A 13,154-nucleotide genomic window follows, 5' to 3' on the forward strand; every position below is an offset into this window, starting at 1 on the left:
CTTTCAGGTTTCCCGCTGTGGTCCACCAGATTAGGGATCTCTTCACTGACGGAGACACAAACATCTTCCTGTCTAGGGAACTCTGTTTCCTGTTCCAAGATCCCAAGACCTCTCTCTGTAACTCCCGCGAGTGGAATTGGCTCCATTTCACACAGGGTATGCATGCTGTCATAAAGCCCAGTATCCTCATTGCCTCTCTTATGGAGGGGGTACTTCTTCCGAATTGTTGTATGTGCCTGATCAAGGCCTCTTGTCTGTCTTCTGGTAAGAAAGATGTTCTTAGTTTGGAGTCTAATATTACCCCAAAAAATTTTATTCTGGAATCTGGGACCAGGCAGGATTTTTTCCAATTCACAATCCACCCCAGATCCTGCAGGATGGTCAGAGTGAAGCTGCAGTCTATTTTGAGGAGCTTCTCCGATCTCCCCATTATCAGAAAGTCGTCCAGATACGGCACTATGGTCACATTCTGGTTTCTTAGATAGGCCACAACTTCTGACATCAGTTTGGTAAATATCCTGGGCGCTGAAGCAAGCCCGAAGGGGAGACATTTGAACTGGAAGTGATGTAATATCCCCTTGTTCATTAGGGCAAATCTCAGGAATTTTTGGTAGAAAGCGTGTATCGGGACATGATAGTATGCATTGCTTAGGTCTAAGGTGCACATCACCATGTCCTTGTCTATAAGAGGCGTTGTGGACTTTATAGATTCCATCCTGAATCTTTTGTACCGGACCCATTTGTTTAGTGGTTTTAAATTTATGATCGTCCGGGAGTCCCCTGACGTTTTTTTTATTGAAAACAAATGGGAGTAATGGCCTTCGCCTCTTTCTGAGATGGGAACTGGAATTATCGCATCAAACTCTATCAACTCCTGGATGTTTGTCCACATAGAGGAGTCTGAGAGCAGACAGGGTTGGGTTACCACAAATCTTTCTGGGGGACTGCTGGAGAACTCTAGTTTGTATCCCTGAGCAATCACCTGCAGAATCCACGGATTTTGGGATACTTTCTGCCAACCCCCTAGAAATTTTTGTAACCGACCACCCACCCTGATGTCATTTATTTGGCTTTGCTGTACCTGCACTTGGGAAGATGGAGTCTCTACCCTTTCCACCCTTGGGATAAGACCACCTCCCAGTCTTCCCTTTCCCCCTGTAGTCTGTCCTCTGACTAGGTCGGGATCTACGAAAGGGCTGGTACTTTTTTGTATTTTCCTCAGGGAACCCCTTCTTTTTATCTGAGGCTTTTTCTAAGATGTCATCTAGAATAGGCCCAAATACTTTATTCCCTGAGAATGGGATTCCGCACAATTTATTTTTTGACTGGATATCCCCCGACCAGGTTTTTAGCCAGATGGCTCTTCTGGCCGCGTTGGACAAAGATTCGCTTCTGGCCGCGAAGCGTACAGACTCAGCAGAAGCGTCTGCCATAAAGCTTTTTGCAAGTTTAAGCAACGGCAGGGATTTGAGAATAACATCTCTGGAAGTCTTAGCTTTGAGATGTTCTTCCAAATCGTCAATCCATAGATGCATTGACCGGGCTACTGATGTTGCAGCTATATTGGCCCGTATTATTGCTGCGGAGGACTCCCAAGTCTTCCTGAGCAGACCATCTGCTCTGCGATCCATCGGATCCTTCAATGCGGAGGAGTCCACAAATGGGATTGAGGTCTTCTTCGCCACTTTTGCTAGTGGAACATCAATCTTGGGGACTTCATCCCAAGCTTTAATGTCCTCTGGATTATAGGGCAAACGGAGTCTAAAATCCCTGGATACCTCTAGCCTCTTCTCTGCTTCTTGCCATTCTTCCAGGATCATAGAACGGATGTGGTTGTTGACGGGAAAAACCTTTGTGACTTGGGCATGTAATCCGCCAAACATCTCGTCCTGGATCGAGGTCTCCTCTGGCGTGTCCTGTAACTGCATGGTGTTACGTACAGCATAAAGAAGCTCATCTGTGTCTGCCGCAGAGAAGAGATATCTTTTCCCCCTGCCCAATGATCCGTCTCTTTCTTCCTGGTCAGAATCTTCTGAAACCTCTCCCTCAGAAGAGGGGCTAGACTCCCTCGGTCTCTTCCGTGAGGCTTGCGGTTCTGACTGAGTTGCCTGGGGAAGATTAAAGCTTGAGATGGATGCCTGAACCTCCTGCTGAATCATTGTCCTCATACTGGATAGTAACGCAGTCTGTTCATCACCCACAATCTTGGATGTGCAAGATTTGCACAATGGTTTCCGCCAATTTTCCGGAAACTTAGTGGCACATATTGGGCATTTATTTTTCCCCGATTTTTTCCTTTCAGATGTGGGAATGGGAGGCTCTGCCTAGGATAGATAGAGATACATATGGTATACGTAGGTAGGGAAGCAGGGAGAGGGGTGAGCTTTGTGGTATGGCTTAACATAGCCCACTCACGTGCCCCTGAAGCTGGTCAGTCCCCTCAGGTCTGGCAGTCTCCTCCATAGTGAGGACAATCTTAGCCGTATAGCCGAGTGCTCCTTTGTCAGGATGGCCGGCGGCATACAGACCCCCTTAGTGAGTTTATATAGGATTTACCTGGTTGATCCTGCCCTCCTTACCGCCGCTGCGGTGACCGCGCTGTACCCCTCACCAAGGCCGGCGCTGCTGCCGGCGCCATTCTCCCACGTTGGCCGCGACCGGAAGTGACGCGGCCATCGCGGCCGGAAGTGACGCGGCGGCTGGACCCGGAAGTGGCCGCTTGGAAGCGGTCCCTGGAGAAGCTGCGGCCGCACGCTGGAGCTGGTCACGCGCTGAGCGGCCATCGCCTTGACTCCCCGGCAGACAGGCACCCAGACCGAGAGCCCCCTATACGGAGGAAGCGGACCTGACCCCAGGAGCAGCGCTACACTGGGGAGGCTGAGGTACCCCCCATCGCAGGTATCAGCCGCAGATTTCTTGCGGTAGGGAAGGGAAAGGCTGGGCCCCCCGATCCCCCCATCTGCACAGCACCGTCGGAGGATACGCTTGTCGCTCCTATCCACAGTGGGACAGGAAAAACACTGGTGGGTGGAGTGGGGAGGGTCCTTTTAACCGCTTGTGTTCCTGTCCCACTGAGGGTAAGAAGGACGTCCTCCAATGGTGCTGTCAGGTGGTGAACTGGAAATACGCTATTTACAATGATGGTCCAGCCATCTTCAGGGAATGGGGGATAGATGGAAGTATTGAATAGGCTACACGCAAACATAAAATGACTTTGATTAGGGAACGTGATAGGCCGCTCTGAACAAATGTGTTTTGAGGGAGCGCCTAAAACTATGCAAATTGTGAATGGTCCTAATATCTTGGGGTAGAGCATTCCAGAGGATTGGCGCAGCACGGGAGAAGTCTTGGAGTCAGGAGTGGGAGGTACGGATTAGTGCAGAGGTTAGTCGAAAGTCATTTGCAGAGCGCAGAGGTCGTTTAGGCCGATAGACAGAAATGAGGGAGGAGATGTAAGGGGGTGCTGCACTGTGAAGAGCTTTGTGGGTGAGAACAAGTGCTTTGAATTGGATTCTATAATGAATGGGCAGCCAATGTAATGACTGGTGAAGAGCGGACGCGTCCGAGTAACGATTAGCTAGATAGACAACCCTGGCTGCTGCATTAAGGATAGACTGGAGAGGAGAAAGTCGAGTAAGGGGGAGGCCAATTAATAGAGCATTGCAGTAGTGCAGGCGGGAGTGGATCAGGGCGACAGTGAGGGTTTTTGTTGTTTCCATAGTGAGAGAAGGGCAGATTCTAGAGATGTTCTTTAGGTGTAAGCGGCACGAGGGGACAAGAGATTGTATATGGGATGTGAAGGAGAGATTGGAGTCAAACGTAACACCCAGAGAGCGCCTGCTGCCGGGGTGTTATTATGGTGCCACCCATGGAGAGGGAAACGTCAGGTTTAGGGAGGTTAGTAGATGGCGGGAGCAGAAGTTCAGTTTTGGAGAGGTTGAGTTTCAGATAGAGAGCGGACGTGATGTCGGAGACTGCGGACAGTCACTGGTGTTCTGTTGTACAGCGGGAGTAAGGTCAGGGGATGACATGTATAGTTGTGTGTCATCGGCATAAAGATGGTACTGAAAGCCAAATCAAGGTACCCTGACAGTGAGAGGAAGAGGAGACAAAGTGAAGCCAGAGAACGGAACACTGAAGGAGCAGTCAGAAAGATAGGAGAACCAGGAGAGAGCAGTGTCCTTAATGCCTAGTGACTTGAGTCTAGAGAGTAGGAGAGGGTGGTCAACAGTGTCGAAAGCTGCAGAAAGATCAAGAAGAATGAGCAGAGAGTGGTCACTGTTACATTTCACTGTCAGTAGGTCGTTGGTTACTTTGATGAGTGCAGTTTCTGTCGAGTGTAGGGGGCGGAAGCCAGACTGTGAAGGGTCTATTAGGGAGTGATTGGAGAGGTAACGGGTAAGGCTGGAGTAGACTAGGCACTCCAAGAGTTTAGAGATGAAGGGGAGGTTGGAGTACTGAACTGTCTAGAGTGGAGGCCACAGTGAGATCCTCCAAAAATCAACTCCATTATAGTCACTTCACTAGTGATCCATCTAGAGTGGAGTTGCTAAAATGAGGTCCTTTAAAAATCAACTCCAATCTAAGAGCGGGCGGAGTTTTGCAGGGAGGGTTGTGACAGTGATGGAATAGAAATGTTCTTCAGTGACCACAGTCATCTCTCTAATAATTTATGTCACTTCTGTGTTGTAAATTATGATGACTCTGTCAGTTGAACTCTTTCATGCGTCTCTCCACAAAGCTCCACCCACTCTTCAAAAATGTCAGTGTTGCGAACAGGATCGGTGGACACACAGCAAAAGTTTTGGCAAAACTGAACAATCAGAAATGAGTGTAATTTTTATATTACAAAATGTAATAATAAAAATACAAGTTTTAATAATCATGAAAAAAAGTGTGGCCCGATTAGAAGAGTAAGTTAGAAGAGAGTAGATTGTGAAACAATTGTCCCCATTCCGTTCCTGGTATGATTGGCCCCATCCTTTTTCTTTTATAAATGGCCCCATCCCATTCCTGGTATGATTGGTCCCATCCTTTTTCTTTTATAAATGGCCCCATCCCGTTCCTGGTACGATTGGTCCAATCCTTTTTCTTTTATAAATGGCTCCATCCCGTTCCTGGTACGATTGGTCCCATCCTTTTTCTTTCATAATTGGCCCCATCCCATTCCTGGTATGATTGGTCCCATCAGGAAAGATAAAAAACACATAACATTGCACTCACCTACACGGCGCTCCCTCGCAGTGTCCTGCATCGGTGCCAGCAGCTGCTTAATGCTTGTAAGCAGCGCATGGCAGGGACGTCATGCGCTGCTCACAAGCAGAGCACAGCTGCCAGAATACTCACCGGGACCGTTCATCGCAGAAAGCGGTGAGTATCCATTCCTCTTCAGTGGCGCGCAGTGTCAGCCGGAGACATCCTGCTGCAGCCGGCGGTCACATGTGCTGATACTTAAGAGAAATGAATATTCTGATGGGGCCATTTATACCAGGATGCCAGAAAAATGAATATGCGTGCATATTCATTTCTCTTTAGCAGAGGGCATAGTTAGCCAGAGCCACCGACTCCAGCCTCCTGTGACCCGATGCTCCGCCGAAACTGCTCCCCCACCTCCCCAACACAGCCAGAACCCATTCATCCAGATTCCAGACTATAAGAGGACCCAGCCATTTTCCTCCACATTTTGAGAGGAAAAAAGTGTGTCTTATAGTCCGAAAAATACGGACTAAAACGTAGATATGGATCTACAATCACATTTATTTTGGTGGTGTGTCATGGTCCCTTTCAGTTTCAAACTGAGCAATCAGACTATTTATAACATGCATAGCTGCTACTAATCCATTTACTTGTACAGTAGTTGTATTCACCAGGCAAAAATCCAAACGATCATGTCACTTACAGAGAAGCTTGTAAAATGCTGATTGTATCAATTCCTTGACCTCTGAGACAGAAACATGCAGTAGATACAAAATCTATGTACATAGGGCAGATTGCTAGAAGTCATCCTCTAATCATGTGTTACAGACCATTATTTTATTTTTTCTGTATAATTAGTGATATAATGCTTTCCATGACACCAGGTTGTCCCATGACCAGCGTACCGATCTAAGAGAATGCCAAGCATGTGAAAATCATTGGGTTTGTGGTGGCATTATACCACAAACATCTGTGAGTCAAATGCAACCTGACTTCTCCTTTTTTAAATCTCTGACTGGACTATTTTAAAGAAGGAACAGTTATTGTTAGTGGTTATTAGAGTGACTATTCATATGTAGTAATAGAAGCGTTTCCAAATAATGGCCCTATGTATCGTTAGGAAGTAGTTATATGAAGCAAGAGTCATAGAGAAAACTCAAATATCACTAATATCTTTGTATGTGTCATATTTCTTGCTTTTATATAAGGGGGATGGATTTAGTTGGAAATAAAATTGAGAATATATTCTAAAGAAGAATGAAAAGTATAGAAAAGATAAAATGTAACCACTTAAAGGGAGTAATATAGCTATAATATTATGGATAGTGGGGAACAAACCATAATTATTGGAAAACAGGATCCACCTTTAGGTCCATGTTGAAGACAGTGTTCAAGTTGATCATAAGGTTATGTGCGTCTGCCCTCCTAGGCCGTTATTTAGAGCTGGATAACGTAGCAAATAATGAAAATGGGTCTTTTGGACGATTGAGAAAATCTATACTGAGATCAGAAGGTTCACTATTAGTGATGAGCGAACATGGTCAGGTAAGGTTTTATCCGAACATGGTTGTTTGCTAACTGAGTGACTTCGTCACCAAAGTCACTTGGTTAGCACCCGAGCATGCTCTGATAATAGCTTAACCGAGAACGTTCACCCATCACTATTTACTAAGTCTGGAAAGCAAATATTAGCAAGCACAGGTATGTTAATCTATTTGGTATTTTTGGACACCTAAGTGGCTGCCAGTAATGGCGGAAGGAATGGTCTACAGACTGTAAGGATCCATTAGGTGTAGGTGTTAGGTATTGTGGTGTTCGGTATTTTATATTGTAGTTCAGAGAATTCAATACAATAATAGATGTAGACCCATTTCATAACTTTTTATTAAACGAATCCAGTTATTTGCAAATTTCTAGACATCATTCTGAAAGATGTTATTAAGCCTTAGAAACAAATTTCAAAATCACAGCAGATATGATTAAACAAAATAGCCTTTTTTGTTCCCCAACAATCCAATGCAGAAGCTGAGGAAGTGCTTCATGGCAGTCAGCATACTAAGTCATGGGAAAATGACCCCAAGTGGTGATGTCAGAGGCTGGCTCCCGAGAACATAGACTAACCGCTGTGGTCATGTCAAAACCAATTGAAAACATAGAACAGGAGCACCGCCAGAGTTACTGAGTTGGATCACCAGGGAGGATAGAAGAAATATATATAGTTTATTTGGTTATTTTGTCGCATCTGCTCAAGGGATTGTCCAAGATAACACCTACCTTCAGGATAGGTGATAACTTCTTGATTCGTGGGGGTCCGACTGCTGGGACCTGCAGCAAGTGACAAAACAGGGCACTTTTATCTCCGTTGGGACTCGATCACATGTTCAGTATTTGGTCAGTAGTATACATCAGTATTTGTTGCCAAAATTATACTAGAAACACATCACCACTTCTGTATTGATCACCTACTCCTGGTTTTGGCTTACAAATACTGAGGTGAAATACTGACCAAAAACTGAATGTGTGCACGTGGCCTCAGAATGGAACTGCAGTTTTCGATAGCCGTTCCATTCATATTCTGCGTGACTGCTGAGCGCTGCTCTCAGGTTTTGAATTCAGCCCCATAGACAATGAATAGAGTGGTATTTTGGCATCCGACCTGCCATTTATTTATACGTGTCCCATTGAAGATAAAAAATTCCCAGGGGTTGGACCACACCGATTGTGGATAGGGTGTAACTTGTTTTTACTGGATATCCCCTTTTTACATTTTCTATGCATGCTAAACAAATGATTTCATTAAAAAAAATTTGCCTAAAAAGTCTTCCATAGTGAAACTACACAAAAGTACCGTAATCTATTTACTGTACCTTTAAAAAAAGGATTTTTGAAAGTGACCACAAAACTACAGTAGTAAATGAGAAGTGTACAAGCGTGTGTGAAATGTTCAGGAAAAACTTAAGTGTATTGGAGAAGTTTCAAAAAGTTACATGACACAGAAAATTCACAAAGTGATTCCTCTGGAAAGTTGAAAGTATTTATAGGGAACTTGTGTGGTTGATAGGGTGCAATGAATGGAACAAATAATAGACAATGAGTTGTACAGTGAGTCATCAGAGTAAATGTTCACCCCCTAACATTGAAATATATAGAGCTCCGAATCCTCTGCTTAGACAAATAATAAAATAAAAAAACTGTTACCGCTGCTTGTTTGCCGTCACTAGCTTAGTATCTTACAGTATACTTTACACATATTGTCACCAGGTTTATGTAAGGCCAGTATAAAATAGTGATAGTGACCCTGATTACACCAATGTGTCGTTCACTTGTCCATGTGATGTAGTTTTGATAAAATCATAATTAAGAAAGCTGCATAGCAAGGTGATCCAGAAATCATCATATTCACGAGCACTGTGTGTGTAGGGGGGCCAGCAACTCATGGACATGGAGGACTCTACTGCACATCATAATACGACTCCTGGCTCAGCTCCTTCTTCACCTCTTCAACAGCGCTAAGTAACTAATAAACTGCAGTTATCATGGTCTCAGGTTATTACATCATAGGCTCGATTCATCATTTGTGTTGACGTTTTTTGTGCCATTTTAATAAAAATGGAGCATGTGGTTCATGAATTTTTCTCAGAGGCACAAATGCTTTTTTCGGTCTTTGACCATTTTTGCGACTATTTTTCACAAAAAGCCACATGTTTTGCAAAATGTCGCAAAAAATACTGGAGTACGTAAAATCACACCAGGGGGAAACTGGAAATGTATCAACTTGATGAATCCGGTGAAAACATCTGTAAATCCTAATCTCCACTCACAAACTTAAAAAAAAAAAAAAAAACTTGGGAATACTGTACATATCAAATAGCCTTCAAGAAACGCACAAATGGAAATATGGATTTGGTGCAAAGAAAAATAGGTGCCAAACACTAAAGCTTGACAAAAAAAACCCTCAATGAATTGGGTCCTTTGTTTCCCTTAGATAAGGCGATATAAACCTGGTGACATATTTCCTGTAAACAGTATGTATAAAGAGAACCTGTCATGTCCCCAAACGCTATAAACCTGCAGATGTAGGGCTAATCTGCAGGGTAATAGTGTTCTGAAGCCATATGGTAACCGCAAGTCCGGCAGCCAGGACGAAACGAAAAGCGGCTTCAGTCAACGCTCAGTATATTATGAACGTCAGCTGTAACTACGCATTAGCACTGTCTGACAGTCAGCTCAGCAGGGAAGCACTGCCGAGCAGGCTGTCAGTCAGTGCTGGGATATGCTAACTATACAGTGAGCGGTGACTGTAGCCGCGCCACACGCATCTCTATGACTGAAAGCCAGCGGCCGGCAGCAGGCATAAAGATAATTTCCTTCCGGCAGCCAGCCTTTCAACACCGTGTCTGCACAACACAACGTTATTAAACTTCAAATTAGCCGCATATATTCAGGTTAATTGCGATTCTTGACATGACAGGTTTAAGTTAAAGGAAGTCTGTCACCAGTTTTTTTCCAACTAATCTGAGGCAGCATAATGTAGAGACAGAGAGACCAATTCCAGAGATGTGTCACTTACTGGGCTGCTAGCTGTAATTTTGATAAAAACCCTGTTTTATTAGCAGATTATGTCATGCCATGTAGTCCTCCATATTTATATATATATATATATATATATATATATATATATATATATATATATATATATATATATATATATGTATAACCCGGCCCCCACCTCTGATTGGCAGCTTTCTGCCTATGCAGAGTGTACACAGAACACTGCCATTCAGTGATGTGGGCGGGTTTTCAAAGGGCTCAGCATTCAGAGAACTGGTGAATCTACAGCAGATAAAACTGTAATTTTATAACTGCAGCAAGCAGCCCAGAAATGGACACATCACTTAAATCAGGGTCTCTGCATGATGCTGCTCTCAGATGGCATAGCAAAACCTGGTGACAGATTCCCTTTAATTTGATAAACTCCCTTTTGGGGTATTAGCACTTTATTATGCAATTTCATAGTTATGCACTGGACTTGTAGCTCCGCATCAGGCCTCAATCACATGAGCGATAATTCTGTCTTCCAAGAGAATCAGATCGATTATGGTAATGACACTGATCAGAGTTTGAGCCAAGTATCAGTTTATTGTGAGAAAATCATATCACAGGTTCAGAGAAGATGAAGAACTTAATTTCTCCATCTTCTCTATTGTCTGAGGCCACATATGTCGGACTGCACTCGGTTGAAACCTGAGCGCAGTCCGACGCTTTACATGCACCCATAGATATGCGGAGCCACACGCATCATGCTGCGATTTCTTTTTTATGCCGAATCAGTATGAGTAAAATAAAAACAGATCTCCACTGCCCCATATTATAAAATTGGGCCGAGTTCTATCCGATAAACCATCAGATAGCACTCGTCAAATGATACGCTCTTGTGAGTGAGGCCTCGGAAAAGCAGAAGGCCTCATTTATAAATAGCTGTCTAAAAGAAAATCTGTCCATTTTGCACATAGCAACAAATCAGCTCAACTTTCATTTCTACAAGTGCCCTGATAAACTGAAGCCTATGCTGTGATTGATTGATATTAGCGACGAGAATTATAACTTTTTGGCTGTTTCATAATTCTTTTCCACAGTGTTAAATGGTGGACATTCATTTTAAGTCCTCATTAGGCCTCATTCAGACGTCAGGGTTTTTCACCTACACAAAAAAATGGTAGACATGTCATCAGGGTTTTGGATCTGGTTTTCATCAGTGTTTTGGATCCGGTTTTCATCAGTGTTTTGGATCCAGTTTTCATCAGTGTTTGCTCAGTGTCGGGTTTTACCATCAGAGTCCCATCAGTGATATTCATCACGTTTGGAAAAATAAATTACTCCGTGATTTTTTTGGGGGACGCACAGTCTACAAAAAAGCACAAGTACGGTACAAGTGAACAGCTTCATAGAATTTAAAGGGTTCATGTTCTATCCATAAACAACACAGATAGACCACGTATGTGGAAAACGGACGTCTGAATGAGGCCTCGTACAGTAATTAGCAATCACCAACAGCTTAATTATAGTATTATAGTTAATACTGTTATAATGTTTGTATAGTGTACATTATAACTCCGGTAAATCTGGAGTGTAGGAATGTAAGAATATTAATTTGCTAAAACATCTGGTTTATGGTTAGTAATGCTGTAAAAAAGGAATTTATACAGGGGTTTCAATTATTGTCCTTAGATTAGGACGTCTGACAATGCGATACCTAATAATGGCACAATGCATTATGCCCCATTTATTACAGATTGATATGGAATAACTGGAGCAAGTCCCACTCTGTTGTTACCGCGATCAAACACAGAATAAAACTGGCCAATAAAGACATCTCCAAGAATCCACAGAGGTCCTGCAGGGGGAGCTATATCCTGCCCTTCGAAGCCACTGCTGCAGAAGTTTTCTCCATCCTAGCAAACAAGGAGAAATTGTATACAGTGTTAATAATGCTATTTGTCTTCCATAAATATCCAGTTATTATAAATCTCCATAACTGAGAACTTGGTGCCTTTTTTCCTATTATTTACAGCAATATGGATATCAGATTTGTGGTAGCAGTAGTAGCAGTATTTGTGAAATAAAGGAAATGATACATGGTTTACTAATTATTTAAATAATATAAAATAGAAAATTGTGATATGCATTTGTATTCAGCGCTCTGTAGTCTGATACATCTAAATAAAATCCTGCGTGATCCATTACCTCCAGAAGTCAAAAAAATTATAAATTGAGTCTGTGTAATTTATTCTCAGTATAATTACAGATGTGCCGTGAAGGCCTCAGAGAATTATTTGAGAACATTAGGGATCATACAGCATGAAAAAGAAAAACAATTTCTAAACTGCTGTTTATTTATTTTTCTGCTTCCCAAATATTGTAATAAGATTAGATCCGCATTTATACTGTGCTCTTCGCTGAGCACTTACGTCAGAGCTAAAATCCAAATCTCCAATAAAACATGATTCAGGTGACTTCCTCTATGGAACTATTCACTATAAAGAGACAGATAGAGTCACTTTGGCCTCTGGCCTCTATTCGCATAGTGTTTCATCTTTTTAGGCAAGCACAAAAGGTCAGTTGGCCACCAAAAAGATGGACTCTGCCAGACACAGAGGCTACATGGAGTCCAGAATGATTCCATCTTCCTTATTGCAGCAGGGCTTCTATCGGAATCACAATTTTTTTGCTGATTTGGGTATGTGCACAACACGTCTTTTTCAGGAGAATTCTGCCACAAAAAACGCAGCGGAAATGCTCAAAAGAATAAACATTTGCATTTTTATGTAAAATCGATTTGCTGTGCATATGTTCAGTCTTTTGAATGTTTTTTTAGCCACATACATTTTCTAAAAACGCCAAGTGGTTAAAAGAAGGGTCATATCCATTCTTCTGGTGTTTTCCGATTAGAAGATGCTCTGCACTTTACAGTACAAGTCAATACAGAAATCTCAAAAGATATCCGGAATTTTGTTGGAGAATTTTGCTATCATTTTTGTTTATAAAACTGCTATTGCTTTCTTCATTATTCAATGGCGGAACAGAAAAACACTGGTAAAATAGACGTAAAAAATGCCATAGGATAAAACCTTCCCAAAAAAATGCAGATGGACAAAACTCTTGAAAAAAAACTGTTTAAATACATAAATAAATGCAAAACTAGCCTTAAAACCAATCCAAAATGTTATGTACTTTAAAATGGTACCAATAAAAATTTCAACAAAATTTTCTTGCAAAAATAATCCCTCACTCAGGTCTGTTATCAGTGAATGGAACAATAAGAGGTTTCCATGTTATTGGTAGCACAAAGCATCTGGAAAAGCAACATGGCACCCGAAAAACATATCTAGCAATATACTGGCTCCCAATGAGAAATGCCCCCTTTAACTCTCTTCTGAGCCCAGCAGTGTGCCCAGAGA

The 13,154-nt window shown here is 42.7% G+C and overlaps 1 protein-coding gene across 1 annotated transcript in view; it reads right to left on the reverse strand.

The window, feature by feature from the left end:
* Positions 1-10,012: 10,012 nt before the first annotated feature.
* The window catches only part of CTSE (cathepsin E), a 92,422-nt gene continuing 89,280 nt past the window's right edge, over positions 10,013-13,154 (reverse strand). Inside the window, exon 9 of the mRNA XM_077295147.1 lies at positions 10,013-11,648. Coding sequence (XP_077151262.1) covers positions 11,469-11,648 — 180 coding nt within the window. The 3' untranslated portion in view covers positions 10,013-11,468. The remainder of the gene's footprint in view (positions 11,649-13,154) is intronic.

Source organism: Ranitomeya variabilis, chromosome 3 (genome assembly GCF_051348905.1).
Source record: "Ranitomeya variabilis isolate aRanVar5 chromosome 3, aRanVar5.hap1, whole genome shotgun sequence".
In the NCBI taxonomy this organism is placed as follows: domain Eukaryota; kingdom Metazoa; phylum Chordata; class Amphibia; order Anura; family Dendrobatidae; genus Ranitomeya; species Ranitomeya variabilis.